Here is a 14,150-nt window from a genome sequence, read left to right on the forward strand (position 1 = left end):
TAAGGAAAAAGGATCTATTTTCATCCAGAGGATGGGAGCAGACAGAAAATAGAACCTAGTCTCCTCCAGGCAACTGAACAACCTGTCCCAGTATCAGCAGGACTGACTCACGGCCCACACGTGGAATCTGCTGGGTTTGCCCAGCCCTGTGCTCTTCAGATCCAAAGTCATCCACCCCTCCCTCTCCCTTCACCTCCAAGGTGTGTCTTGTAATACCGAGGGAGAGGAATGCTGAAAAGGTTAATCCCAGCTGCTTCTTCCCCTCCTCCCCTTAAATACATCCTGGAGGAGGAGGAGGAGATGTGAGTGTGGGGGATTCCTGTCTCCTGAAGGCACTGGGCTGCTCCCCATGACTTCACACAGCCCCAGGCTCTTTGTTCCCTGTTGAAGCACAATTAAAAGCAGCAGTTCCTCTCTCTCTCTCTCTCTCTCTCTCTCCAGTTTTTGTCTCTTGGTTTTTTTTTAAGGATACAACTCCCTCAAAGTTTTCCCTGCACCACTCCAAGATCTGTTTTAAGCGCGTCCTGTGCTGTCCCCCGGCCTGGCTTTCGCCGATCAGCGCCGAGTAGGTGGCAAAGAGGACTCCTTCTGAGGTAGCTGTGTCACCGTATTTAATCTGCAGGAAGAGGAGCAGGAGCACACACACACACACTGTGGTTGCTGTCCCCAGAATGTCACACCCATCCCTGCCCACATTCCATGCCGCGCACATTCCACGCTCTGAGAGCAAATCCCAGCCTGAGCTCAGAACAGGCAAAAAGCTGTTGGTAGCTGATGTCTTCAGCATTTGTGTTTGGCACTGAACTATCGTGATGACAGGGACTGTAAATGCCTGGAGAAGTGCCCCAGCCAATGTGACAGCACATCTGGAAGCCTGCAGTGAACCGTGGGGACCGTGTGAGGACAGAGATTTTCTGGCAAAAAAAGTGCTTCCTTTTTTTAATCAACAGTTTAGAGTCTTTGACTGCTTTGACCCTTCCTGTCTGTTTTAATTCCTTGTAGAAAATCATTTTCTCTTTGACCAGGTGAGATTGTTGCCTGTATCGCTGCCATGGGTCCCACATGTAATGAAGTTCAAGGGGGGGAGGCTTGGTCCCAAGCTGAAGAAAGTTCCATTTGAAGCCTTTTGGGGCTGAACACAAAATCCCCTTCAATCTCTTAGTGGAGCACATTCAGAGGTGTCAAACACCTGTGGTTTCTTTGTAAGAGCTGGTTGTTCAATACCATTAAAACAGACGAGAGGATTTAAGTGAACTGGAAGACACTGGACAGAAATTCAACCACAGGCCACAACAGACACCAGTCCAGGCATCTCTGTTCTTCCTACAGCTTTGAGAAGTGATCAACACTGGGAAAGGCTGGCCGAGGAGAGCAGAGCACATCTCATAGAGCTGTTCTCTCCACAGGATTTCTTAGGAATGGTAAAGAAGGTTCCAGTTCTGCTGTTGCACCTGCCTGCAGTCACTTCCCACTCCCTGCAGGGAACAGCTCTGTGCTCCCTGTGCAGCTCCACAATAAAATAACTGGGAAGAGCTGGCTGGGAGGAGGGAACAGAAGCTCTGCTGCTGCCTGAGCCTCGTCCTGCCCCACGTGCTCAGTCAGAGCCTCCAGCTGCTCCTGATTCCCAGAGCAGCAGGGCAGCTCCTCTCCTACCTTGTTCAGAGCATGCACAGGAATGTGGGAGGCCTCGATGTCCTTCAGGTCCCTCTCAGCATCGTACTTGAGATCATTGGAGACGCTGAACCTGTGAAGGAGATGTGGGGTGGTTATCTCCTCCTGGAGCTGCTTATCTCCCCGCCAGCAGCTGGGCCTGGGGATGTCCCCAGGGAGTGAGGGCACAGGGTGATTAACAGCTCTGATTAAAGCAGGAGGAGTGTGCAGAGTTTTCACATCTGCCACTGCCCACAGCCCCCAGGGTGAGATCTGACAGCCCATCTGCCCCTCAGCACAGGCTGTGATCTGCAGCAAAGCCCCTTATTCCTGGCTCTGCACCCAGGAATAACGCTCCACAACTCCAGGGAGAGCGGGGCCAGGCCTGACACCTCACCCCAAGGAGCACAGAACCTGTTATTTCACAGTGACTCACTCCCCATCCCGGCTGCAGGGGGAATATTCCCATTTCACAGGCAGCACTCAGGCACTAAGAGGTGGAAACGACTTACCCAAGGCCACAGCATGACTCAACTCTAAAGCCAACATCAGCACTAAAGAATTCCTTACTTCCAGATCCAAACTTACTCCAAGGTCTTACGGGAAAAGAGGAAAAAAAAAAACCCAACAACTCACCACAGAGCTTTTTTCCTCCCTTTAAGATAATTTTCAAAGATGATGCCTGCAACAGTCCTGCCCTTCCCAACTCCAGCACCATCCCCGATCAGGAACCCAGCTCGCTGCCCATTGGGCAATAAAACTTCATGTTGCTGCAAAAATCAAGAACAGAACTGAAAATTAAACTTAAAATTAAAGATTTGCCTTTGCTGAGAGCACTACTTAACCCTTTCACACATCCCACAGATGCACGTGCACTGCTCAGCCAAACAACAGCAGGGAAGGTCAGGAGTTGTGATCAAGCTCATAGTTCATAGAAAAGACCCCCCAAATATAAAATCCTCTGCAGGAAAAGTCCAGGGTTCTTGTCTCTTTGGGAAGCAGACCACAAAGAAGCCCCTAGCTTCAAATAACCCTTCAAAAGGCATTTAAAATGCCAAAGGAGTTTCATCACCCAAATCACAGTCATTTTAAAACACCTGGCCCTGCAAGAGGCATTTTCCTTCAGGTGTGAGACAGCTGAGGTGCAGGAGGTACCTGGCAGGCGTAGATGATGGCTTCCAGCTGTAGTGCAGACAGGGAGCCTTTGTCAGCCACGGAGCTGGGCAGGGAAAGGCTGTAGGTAATGTCAGGTGGGGGGACACTGGACAGGGTGCTCGTCTCAACCACCAGGTCAGGATGGTGCTTCCCAATCTTGGCTGAATGACAACAGAACACAGGTCAGTCCAGGTTTTTACTCCTCAGAGCTCATCACACAGAGCCCAGGGCATTGTAGAGTTTTCCCTAGAAAACCACAAGCCTGGGAGGTGCCACAGCAAACACACACTTAAATTAGGTTGGTGCACAATGGAGTGAACAGAACTTCCCAAGGCAACACTCACACTTTGAAGGGATATATTCTGCATACGTCTCTGTGTGCCCCAACTCTTCTGTTTCCTCCTCCTCACCTTCATCTTCCTCCTCTGCAGGAGCCTGAGACTGAAGAAAACAGCATTGACCCAATGTTAATGTTCCTGCTGAGCTACAGACATGAGTTGTGCTGTGCCCAGCCTCAAACTGCCACTGAAACCATCCCCAAAGCTAAAACCCTCCTAAAAATCACAATCTATCTCATTCCCAGACTAAGGACAGCCTGTGCCCAGCCCCAAACTGCCACTGAAACCATCCCCAAGCTACAACCCCCCCTAAAAATCACAAATATATCTCATTCCCAGACTAAGGACAGCCATCAGTGGGAGCTGCTGGTTCTTGCTGAGCTACAGACATGAGTTGAGTTGTGCTGTGCCCAGCCTCAAACTGCCACTGAAACCATCCCCAAAGCAACAATCCCCCTAAAGATCACAATCCATCTCATTCCCAGACTAAGATCAGTGGGAGCTGATGGCTCTTGCTGAGCTACAGACATGAGTTGTGCTGTGCCCAGCCTCAAACTGCCACTGAAACCATCCCCAAAGTACAATCCCCCTAAAAATCACAATCCATCTCATTCCCAGACTAAGATCAGTTGGGAGCCCACCCCAGGGGCTGTAAAAGCTGCCTGGTTCCCATCAAACTGGGGAAAGATGTTGGCACCACTCCTGGCATAGGCTGTGGGGTCATTGAACCCTGCCCAACCTGCCCTGAGCGGGCACCTGGCCCAGCTTTACACCCAGAGCTGTGCCCACAGCACAGAGCAAAGTCCTCAGAGCCCAAAGTATCCCCAGGCTCCCCTCTGGGAAATACAACACACTTCTGGGAAAGGGCAGGCACTTGTGTCTGAGCTTCCTGTCTCACTCCCTCTGAAGGGATAAAGGTCAGAATTGCTGCCCCCAGCACTGGGGTGTCACCTGGAGCATCCACTGAGGCTCTCACCTGGTAGCTGATGAGGAGTGGGGTGTTGGGGACAGCAGGAACGTGGTCACTGGAGCTGTTCAGGCCAAGGAATGGTGTGCTGGGTGAGAACAGCTGCAACACAGAGCGTGCAGGTGAGGGAGGGCAAACATGGACATGCACCAACAGAAATCCTTGGACACTGATGCCTGGACCATGTAGCTTGGCAGGACAGAGCTCCTGAGACACTCCACAAGGAGAGAGAGCTCCTGAGATATTCCAGGCTGAGGAGATCCTTTTCTGCTCCCACAACAAACAAATTCACCCTGGAATTTCCCGACAGAGAGCAAGGTCAGGCCAGCAGCTGGTGGCATCCAAAGCAATCAGCAACTCCAGGAGCAGCTCTACTCCAAGTTTACAGCCTGTGCAGAGCACCAGGCTCAATGACAGACCCAGCAGCAGAGAAACATGGGAAGCTCTTAGGCATAAACACTCCTATTTTAAATAAAATTTAAGAAAAATAAAAAGAAGAAGAAAAAGAAAAAAAACCCACCCTCCATTCCTGGAAGTCTGAGTCAGAATTACCAGAAGGAAGCTGGACAGAACAAGTGTTTTCAGTGCCAGCAAATCTGGAGAGCAGGTGAAACATCCCCACCTACAAATCCAAGCTCAGTTTGGTCTCAGACAGGAGAAAGGCCAGGAGCTGCTGGAAGGGCAGGATGTGTTCTCGAAGCTCCAGCAGCAAGAAGCAAATGCAAGGCTGAGTTTGCATCACAAAAATCCCTAAAGTACAAACCTTTGCTATCCTGACCCAGCATTCCACCTCAGGAATTGCAAAGGAAGCAAAGGAACCTTGGCTGTTTTGGGGGCATTTGAAAACCACCCACACAGGTGAGAATGTGCTGTGAGGGTCAAAGCAGGTGGGAGCAGGAGCTGCAGTGGGAGATGGATCACCCACATCACAATCCCTGCCTTTCCCTACCCTCCCTCACCTCCTGGTTTGATTTTCTCCTCCCTCTGTGCTAAGAGAAGAGAAACACAGATCCATGAGAGCACAGGGCTGGAAGTAGGAGAGAGACCAATAATTGCACAGCCACATCCTTGCTCTTACTCCACTCGTTTCTCCTCTGCTTTATTCTCCATTTTGTCCCACCTTGCAGTGATTTCCCTGGGCTGGAATCAGCCCCACGTGGCTGCCAAGCCAACCCCTCTCTGTGTAAATCCCTTCCCTGGGTTCTGAGCTGGGAGAAAGCTGCTCACATCTTGAACATAACTGTGAATGAGCAACCAAAAACTGCACCAGCAGCTCTCAAATTCCAGGCACAGCCTTCCAAGGCTGGGCTGTGCTTCCCAGCCTTAAAAACACTGGGAATGTGTGAGCTGGATGACAGAAAACACAATGTATGACAGGGACTATTTTTAAAAGGTTATTTCACAGCTCCATTACAATCAAAGCTGTTTTGTCTGCTGCTCCTGCAAATATTTCACAGGGTAGCAGCTCTTCCCTCTCTGCCCATTCCTGAGTGATAAACAGGGCCAACACTTTGGAGGCAGCTCCTTTCCTTGGGATAACAGCTCTCCCCACTGGCACACAGAGGCACTTCTGTGTGCAGCCCTTTCCACTTTGATCCCAAACCACCTCAATCCAGGGATTCTCAGCGAGCTGGGAATGTTTATTTTTAAAGAGAATAAAGCACAAAACTGTTCCTGTACCTGGGATCCACAGATGGGTCTCTCCCAAGATGCATCCAGCTTGGTATGTCCCATGTATCAGAACTGTGGGAGATTGATGTTCCTGCTCTGTCTGGGTCTCTGAGACAAAAGTTCTACAAAAACTACACTCTTGATAACCCAGCGGTGGACTGTGGGTCAGATCTGGCTGCACAGCCACAGATGAGTGATGGATCACAGGAATCAGGATTTAATGTAATGGATTTTCCATCACTGCAGCTTAGTGACTGCTCAAAAGCCAAAATTCCTGCAATTCCATGGAAAACTAGGATGGTGTGGTGATGTGGGGAGGGACAAGATTATCAAAGCTGCTGATATCCCACACTAATATGCAAAAGCCAGTGGTGAATCAAACTGGCAGCACTTTTACCCAGTACACTTCCACACAATAATGAAACCAAAATCTCCTGTCCATGAGGCACCTCACTGACACCACCTCAGGAAATGTTACTCAGTTGAAAAACAGCCCAAAAAAAGCAGCAACCCTGCCCCAACTGCCTCAGCAAACACAGATAAGACAACATTCAGAATTAGCTGGAGATTCCTTCCCAAAGGAAGTCGTTTATAAATGGAATTCCAAGGAGTTAATTGGCCTTATCTGAGCCCAAGAGCTCAGCAGGACACAAGGGTAGAGGGCAGGGCACGAGGAACAGCATGGGACAGGGACAAGGAACAGCACAGGGACAAGGACTCTGCTGGAGATCCTGCTGTGGTCACACAAGTCATTCTCACACTTACACAACCTTTATTTCTCCCTTGTTTTCTTCATGCTGCATTTAGAACAGCATTTTCCAGTAAGTTTTTGTTGTCCACCCCACAGACACAGAACTCCAGGATTTTTTAGGCATTCAATGTCTCAAGCAGAGTTCACATGACTGCAAAGAACCCACCACAGAACCATTTCTGCAGAATTTTAGGCTTTTACATAAAAAAAACAACAATAATATGAGAACAGGAGCAATGTGGCACATGGCTCCTCTGTCCTGGGGGATGCATCTGCTCTCCAGCATTTTTAACCATCCAATTTGCAAGCCTGGGATGTGTGCAGCCACTTCTTGCATTCCAATAGCTCAGCTCTCTTCCTGCTGCCTCAAACTGCAAGTTCCAACTGGTCTGAGGCTTGCAGACAGCTCAGGGAAGCATAGCCAGAGAAACTGAGCACAGCAGAGCCTCAAAATGTAGCAGTGATTACCCCAGTTCCCTCCTGGGGCAGCACTTTGGGTGTTTTTCCCCTCATTCTTCCTAAGAGAGTGGAAATGTGAGGCACAGATGGATAGGAACTGCAAGAACGGAGACTCAAATCCAGTGGATGTGGATGATGTAGCTCCAACCCCTCCCTGCAGAGCAGAGAGCAGAAGGCTGGTGAAAATGCCCCAAAAATGCCCACAATGAGGTGATGCTGAAGGACTGCAAGGAGCTCCTGCACCCCAGAAAACTCTGGGATGTAAAATCCTGCAGGGACTTGCACTCACAAAGTAAACACAAATGGTGAGTCTCAAGTTGAGACAGTTATTCACTCATTGTTGCTGAATTGTTTGCCCTGGTGAACAAACAAAAGGTGCTGCTGTGAGGGGAAGTTAATGATCCATGTCAGGGTGGTTTTACTGTAGTCCATCCCTTCAGCAATCCTGAGCACCCTGGACCTGCTGGACTTAACCCCACTTCACCCCTTCCCTCCACCAGTGAAATAACATCACCACACCTCAAACTTCACCCAAAAGAACTGGGTTGGTTTCTTAATTCCTTGGTAAAACCCCCATGGGATGAAGGCTGAGGTACCTCCTGTCTGTTGGGAGGATGGGAAAGGAGCAGCCCTGTCCTGGATTGCCAAGCAAATTGTATTCTATTTGCCATCTGTATGGCAGTTTCTTCTGTTCAGTGGGCATTTTCCTTATCTCTTCCACAACAGGAGAGACATCTGCTGATAAGAGGCTATTGAATGTCATTGCATGGCTGATAAGAGCTACAGCATCCCATTGGGAGATGTGAGCCCAGAGGGAGGAGCCAAGCATTCCTGCCTGGATATAATCTGGAGAGTCTGGAACACCAGCCAAGCATTCCTGCCTGGGTATGATCTGGAGATTCTGGAACACCAACCAAGCATTCCTGCCTGGGTATAATCTGGAGATTCTGGAACACCAACCAAGCATTCCTGCCTGGATATAATCTGGAGATTCTGGAACACCAGCCAAGCATTCCTGCCTGGATATAATCTGGAGATTCTGGAACACCAGCACAGCTTCTCCACTGGATTCCCCAGAGGAACAGCAGCTGCCTCTTCCACTGGGTCTTCAGAGGAAGAATACATCCTTCTCTACAGATCCCCCTTTGCTCCAACAGAACCACCCCTGACACTGCAGGAGGGCTGAGCCACAATTCCAATGGGACTGCTGCCAACACCCTGACCCACAGGGTGTCAGGTTGGGTTCTGAGTCTGTCAGTGTTGTTTTAGTGTACTGCATTGTTTATTTTATCCTTTATTTTCTTCCCTAATAAAGAACTGTTATTTCCTGCTTCCATATTTTTGCCTGAGACCCCTTAATTTAAAATTTACAGCAATTCGGAGGGAGAAGGTTTACATTTTCCATTTTAGGGGAAGCTCCTGCCTTCCTTAGCAGACTCCTGTCATTTCAAACTGTGAAAAATGCATACTTTATGACTGGCTTTTCACAAACATTAAAAGGAATATTATATGTGTTATGTTGGAAAGTGATGCTGTATTAATTTTCTTAAGTAGTGTGGTAAATATAGTTTTAGGTTATAACATAAGGTTAAAATAGAAACTATGCTATGTAGATACTATTTTTCTAAAGAAAGGACTTGCAGTAAGATAGCAGCCACAAGACACCTAAATCTTTCAGAGAAAGTGAATTTATTGCCTCATTATCAGGAGAAATGAACTTTTTCCTGCCTCGTTCAGTTAGGATTAAGAGGAAGAAGTTGACACTGACCATACAGAATCCTATATTTGAATGGAATTTATGCATCATGTATGAGATGTATGAATATGCAACAGGTTATTGTTTTTAAGTGTTAATCCTCTGTTAATGTGTATCCTTTTTTGGGCTTATGCTGTCCAGAAAAAGGTACCTGGACATCTGTAACTCTTTGTTATTATTGTCTCATATTGTCCTAATCCACATTGTCCAAGTTATTATTACTCAAATTGTATTACTATTTTTAAAACCATTTCATTACTATTAAACTTTTAAAATTTTAAAAACAAGTGATTGGCATTTTTCACCAAACCAAGACAAGCCCCTACCTCGATCTGGTTCTGCTGAGGTGTGCTCACATCACACAGTGTTGGTGTTTTTTATCAAACTAAGACAAGCCCCTACCTCGATCTGGTTCTGCTGAGGTGTGCTCACATCACACAGTGTTGGTGTTTTTTATCAAACTAAGACAAGCCCCTACCTCGATCTGGTTCTGCTGAGGTGTGCTCACATCCCACAGGGTTGGCACGTGGCTCAGGCTGTCGGCGGGCAGGAAGTCCTTGGCATCCACGATGTCCGAGAGGGAATCCGCGGGGGACGAGAACAGGGAGTTGTTATTGGAGAGCTCATCGAGGTATGAAGAATCCTGGAACACAAAGCATGGCCATGGTTGGAGGAGGAAGGATGAGACCAAAGATCCTTCCTTACTCAGCCAGCAAGTTGTAATTTCTTTCTGCTCAATGAGCGTCTCCGTCGTTTTGCGCTCCACGGATCCCAGGAATTAACCTGGAACTGAGGACATGCTCTGTGGTGCTGTTTGAAAATCTATTTCTTCAAAAAGCAGGAAAAGCCCTGGTCTGGAGTGTAGGTACATGGTCAAGGCTGACCTGGGCTGTGCACATCCCTGTACCATGGACTGGGAGAGAGAGGAGCATCCAAGGAGGCATCGCCCAACTCCACTTTGTGCTTGATTAGAAAAGGCTGCTGAGGGCTGCAAAGGCTTCACCTCGACCCCAAAGGACTCAGGGATTCCATTCATGTGCAGGAGCCCCCAGAGACCCAGCTACACCAGATTACAGCATGGCTATTTCACTGCAATTTGCCATGCAGCACTACCTGTAGGAAACATCTCTTTCCTCCAGGCAGGTTCTACACACACAAGGCTGCCAGGAAGGAGTGCTGGTGTCACCTGGATTTGAATTTAGGTAAATCCAGGCAGATCCACCAATCCTCTTCCCAAGGGCCAGCCCCAGCCTGGACAAGGAACATGCTCCAGCAACAGGGACCAAGCTCTGCCCTTGCTCTTTTTCTGGTGACTGGGCTGGATGGTTTGCAACTGTTTTATTTGGTGCCAGCCCAGTGATGCTGTTGGTTTGAGTCACACAGACTTTGGCTCAGAAAGAGTCATCAATCCCCTCCCTAACATGAAGCCCATGCCCTATTTCAGGTGACAAGAACCAAGAGCCAATATACACTTCTTGCTCTGCAGAAAGAGCCATCAATCCCCTCCCTAACATCAAGCTCACATTTGGTTTCCCTATTTCAGGTAGCAAGAACCAATAAGCACTCCTTGCTCTGCATTCTTCACTGTGGCACAGACCCTTCCCCTTCCCAACACCTCAGCCCTCCTCCCACACCAAACAGCACCTCCAAATTTTGTCAAAGCAGAAAAACTTTGCTGTTAATTAAGAGCAATGTACTTCCAGCACTCAGGTCTGGCAGGAGATGAGTCTCTGCCCATGAAGGAAGGGCAAATGGACCAACAGGTCTGTCTTGGTGGCCCTAGAGATGCTGCACAGCCAGAGCACCAGGGTAACCCAACAGGCTGCTGCCAGCAGACCCAGGGGCTGCTACAGGAGGAATCACTTCCAGTAAAGGCCAATTTCCCACTACAGGCAGAAAGGCAGCCAAAGACTCTTTAAAAGTCACTTAGCCCTGCCTGACATAAACCCACGAGCAGCTGAGCCTGGCTGTGCTGCTCCCAAGGGCTTCAGGCCAAGAGCTGGGTCAGAATCCCCTTGATTGCTATCAAAAGTTATGGGCTTGTAGGGTTTAAAGCACTGGGACATGTTCTTTTCCCCTTCTTCCCAGGGATGTCTCATTTGGCCAGGGATGTGCCCTGAAGCCATCAGTGCAGGTGCTGGAAGCACTCCAGCAATGGCAGGTGTGATGTGGGGAGTTTGGATTCCACAATCACCAACTGCTGGACCTAAAGACTCAGGGAGTGAGGGCAGCAGCTCCTGCTCCTGATATTCCTGTGGCTATTTTAGGATTGCCCAGAAATCAAGGCATGAACAGGCACCCAGATTTATCACCTTGGAATTAAGGGAGCCCTGGACTCCCTTTCACACTCCAGAAAGCAGGAGAACACTTGGGTGCGTCTGGCCATGGCCAGAGTGAGTAGCAGGATCCAGATGGTCCCAGATCCCACCCAGTCCCACTTCCATGCAGGGTTTGTTCACCTGCAAAGGGCACTGGCAGAGGCTGGGCAAGGAGGAAACATCTGCACACCCACGTCAGGGCAGGGGAGGCAGCACAGAGTGAGCACGAGGCTCCCAACAATAGGGAAGGGATGGGCTGGAATAGCAACAGGATATGGGAAAACCTCATGACCCAACCCAAGACATTGCAGCAAATGTCACCCAGACCCTTCCAGCCCCACGACTGGGCTGAAGTGGGGAGAGGAAAGCAGCCCCCAAGGCAGAGGGAGGACAATGCTCCTCCTGGAAGTGATGCAGAGATCCCATCCCCTGCCAGCATTACCAGGCATTAGTCACAAACTTCCAGAATCCCTCATTTGTCTTAACTTAATTGCGTTATCTAAAGAGCACTAAAATTAATCACCTGCCGGCTTCCCCACCCCAAGAACTTCCACCACCCTCTGTAAATTTACCAAACCCGGGGTAATTGTTCAACACAAGGCCATGGATAACCACAACCAGTGCAAACCATGCCTGGTTTATCTGCTGCAAATGGAAGCAGCTGCCTTGGTGACCTCAGGGAAAAGGAAAGATCATCACCTCAACCAAAAGGCCATGGTCAGAGCTAGTTCAGGCACTGAAACATGTAATTTTGTCTCTGTTTCAGATGGATTAATCTGAATTTTAAGTTTTTCTCATGAGGTTCTACAGTAACAGCAGTTCTGTTTCGGTGGAAGTCAAATTTTTGCACCACATGGAAGTTGTTCTGACAGGCAGGATCTTTATTTCAGATACTTTTCTGCAACTGATTTTTACATAAATCTTATTCTTGGAATTCAGCATCTTCGTGGCATCCTCTGGACTGTCCAGGCCTCTCCTGGGCCAAAGACCCAGAGCTGCAGGTGGGTCTCAGAGCAGAGGACAACCTGATGCTCCTGTGGCACATGGTACTCCTGTCATTACCCCAAAACTGAGATTATGACACATTATCTCCCTAAAAAAGATCAGGAAAAAATCAAGGTACCCCATCCCAGACATTTGATCTTTCTCCAAGCCCCTGGGAACAGCTCAGCTCCCTCAGTCAAAACAAAGTGTTAAAAATAATGAAAGAACAGGTGAAGTCTAAATACAGACAGAACAAGCATCCTAAAACTATTTTTTTTTTCCATCAAGCCATCAATAGAAATGGTTTATTTTCTCACAATCCAGACACTGAGGAAACAGTGTCTGCAGAGCAGCTCTGGATGACTGCACTGCACAGCACACAAGTGAAGAGGGGGTTTTATTAAAAACCCAAAAAACCTATCTGTACACCCAAATACACACCCACAATTACAGCCACACTGTCACCCAAGAGACATTTAGCACCTCAAAAGTGACAGATTAAGCAAATTACTATTCAGGAGTAACCAAATCAGAGCTGCAGATGATCACTATAAAATCTTTCAGCTGCCAAACCCCAAAATCTGTCTAAATTTGGGACAACAAACTGACAGTGTGGAAGGTTTAGCTACCCTTGCTTCCTGCAGCCCACATTAATTAACTTTGGAAATAAAAGCCCTCAAAGCCATCACACGGATCAATCCTCAGAGAGCTCCTTCCCTCCAAATTCTACACTCAATAGCACCCAGCAATGCAAGTTCCAGCAAAACAGAAATCACATCTTTGGGACAAAAAAAAAAAAAAAAAATTAAAAAAATCTATTCCCAGTACCCAACATGGAGAGGTGTCACTCCCAAAACTCTGCAGCCACTGCAAAACTGCCCTGGCGACCAAACACATGAGGAATTCCATGGAGGAAGAGGAAAAACCCAGGAAAAAATGAGGTTTTACCTTGTAGAGAGATGGGAACTTCAGCCAGAACTGCATTTGGGACATTTTAGAGCAGCATTCGTGGGGCTGTCGGTGCAGGAGGCAGCAGCAGGGGGAGGGTGCTCAGAGGAAAGTGCAGAAAGGTCCATTCACAGCCAGCGCTCATCAGGGGGCTTTAAAAGCCAACATGAAGCAGCCAGAGCGAGGAAAACGGAGAAAAATAGAGAAAAATGGAGACTCAGGGCCCGGCAGAGCCGTCCTGAGCCGGGAGATTTGCATAGACTGTTTAGTCACGACGACGAGAGGGCTCTTACTTCCTCTAAGTCCAGGGCTGACTTTCAGGAAATGATGCCTGCTTGGTAAGTCAGTGAAATTACTGGCAGTGCGAGGAGAATTACTGTACGTGGTGTAATCCAACCACAGAGCACAGTAAACAGCTCTGCAGAGCCAGAGCCTTCCAGGCTCCCTCTGCTCCCCTCCACGGCCACCCAAAGGCAGATTTTGTCCCCCTGGCAGCCCCTGCTCTGGGATGGGGGTCCTGCTTTCCTGCCCCTAACCCTTCATCCCCTATTTTAGGGCTCAGGTGCAGTGACAAAGCTCATAAGGAGTATTCACACATTGCTGTCCCCCCTCAAGAGCCATGTGCTCTCTTTGTGCCAGATTTTGTCCCCCTGGCTCTGGGCTGGGGGTCCTGCCCTCCTGTCTCTACCCCTTCACCCCCGATTTCAGGGCTCAGATGAATGGTTGAAGCGACAAAGCACATGAGGAGTATTCCCACATTGGTGTCCATGTGCTCTCTTTGTGCCAAATTTTGTCCCCCTGGCAGCCCCTGCTCTGGGATGGGGGTCCTGCCCACCCCCCAGTTTTAGAGTTCAAGCAAATGGCTGAAGTGACAAAGCTCATGAGGAGCATTCCCATGTTGGTGTCCCCCCCCAGAGCCACGTGCTCTTTTTGTGCCAGATTTTGTACCCCTGGCAGCCCCTGCTCTGGGTTGGGGGTCCTGCCCTCCTGCCCCTACCCCTTCACCCCCAATTTCAGGGCTTAGGTGAAGTGACAAACCTCATGAGGAGTATTCCCACGTTGCTGTCCCCCCCAGAGCCATGTGCTTTATTTGTGACAGATTTTGTCCCCCCTGGCTCTGGGCTGGGGGTCCTGCCCTCCTGCCCCTAACCCC

The 14,150-nt window shown here is 48.9% G+C and overlaps 1 protein-coding gene across 1 annotated transcript in view; it reads right to left on the minus strand.

Annotated features, from left to right (window-relative positions):
• The window catches only part of SBNO2 (strawberry notch homolog 2), a 30,250-nt gene extending 17,125 nt beyond the window's left edge, over positions 1-13,125 (minus strand). Inside the window, exons 1-8 of the mRNA XM_058820926.1 lie at positions 12,998-13,125; positions 9,226-9,390; positions 4,120-4,212; positions 3,150-3,246; positions 2,806-2,966; positions 2,287-2,420; positions 1,654-1,744; positions 473-616 (exon numbers count right to left, since the gene is read on the minus strand). Coding sequence (XP_058676909.1) covers positions 473-616; positions 1,654-1,744; positions 2,287-2,420; positions 2,806-2,966; positions 3,150-3,246; positions 4,120-4,212; positions 9,226-9,390; positions 12,998-13,042 — 930 coding nt within the window. The 5' untranslated portion in view covers positions 13,043-13,125. The remainder of the gene's footprint in view (positions 1-472; positions 617-1,653; positions 1,745-2,286; positions 2,421-2,805; positions 2,967-3,149; positions 3,247-4,119; positions 4,213-9,225; positions 9,391-12,997) is intronic.
• Positions 13,126-14,150: the final 1,025 nt, after the last annotated feature.

Source organism: Ammospiza caudacuta, chromosome 28 (assembly GCF_027887145.1).
Source record: "Ammospiza caudacuta isolate bAmmCau1 chromosome 28, bAmmCau1.pri, whole genome shotgun sequence".
Classification (NCBI taxonomy): Eukaryota; Metazoa; Chordata; class Aves; order Passeriformes; family Passerellidae; genus Ammospiza; species Ammospiza caudacuta.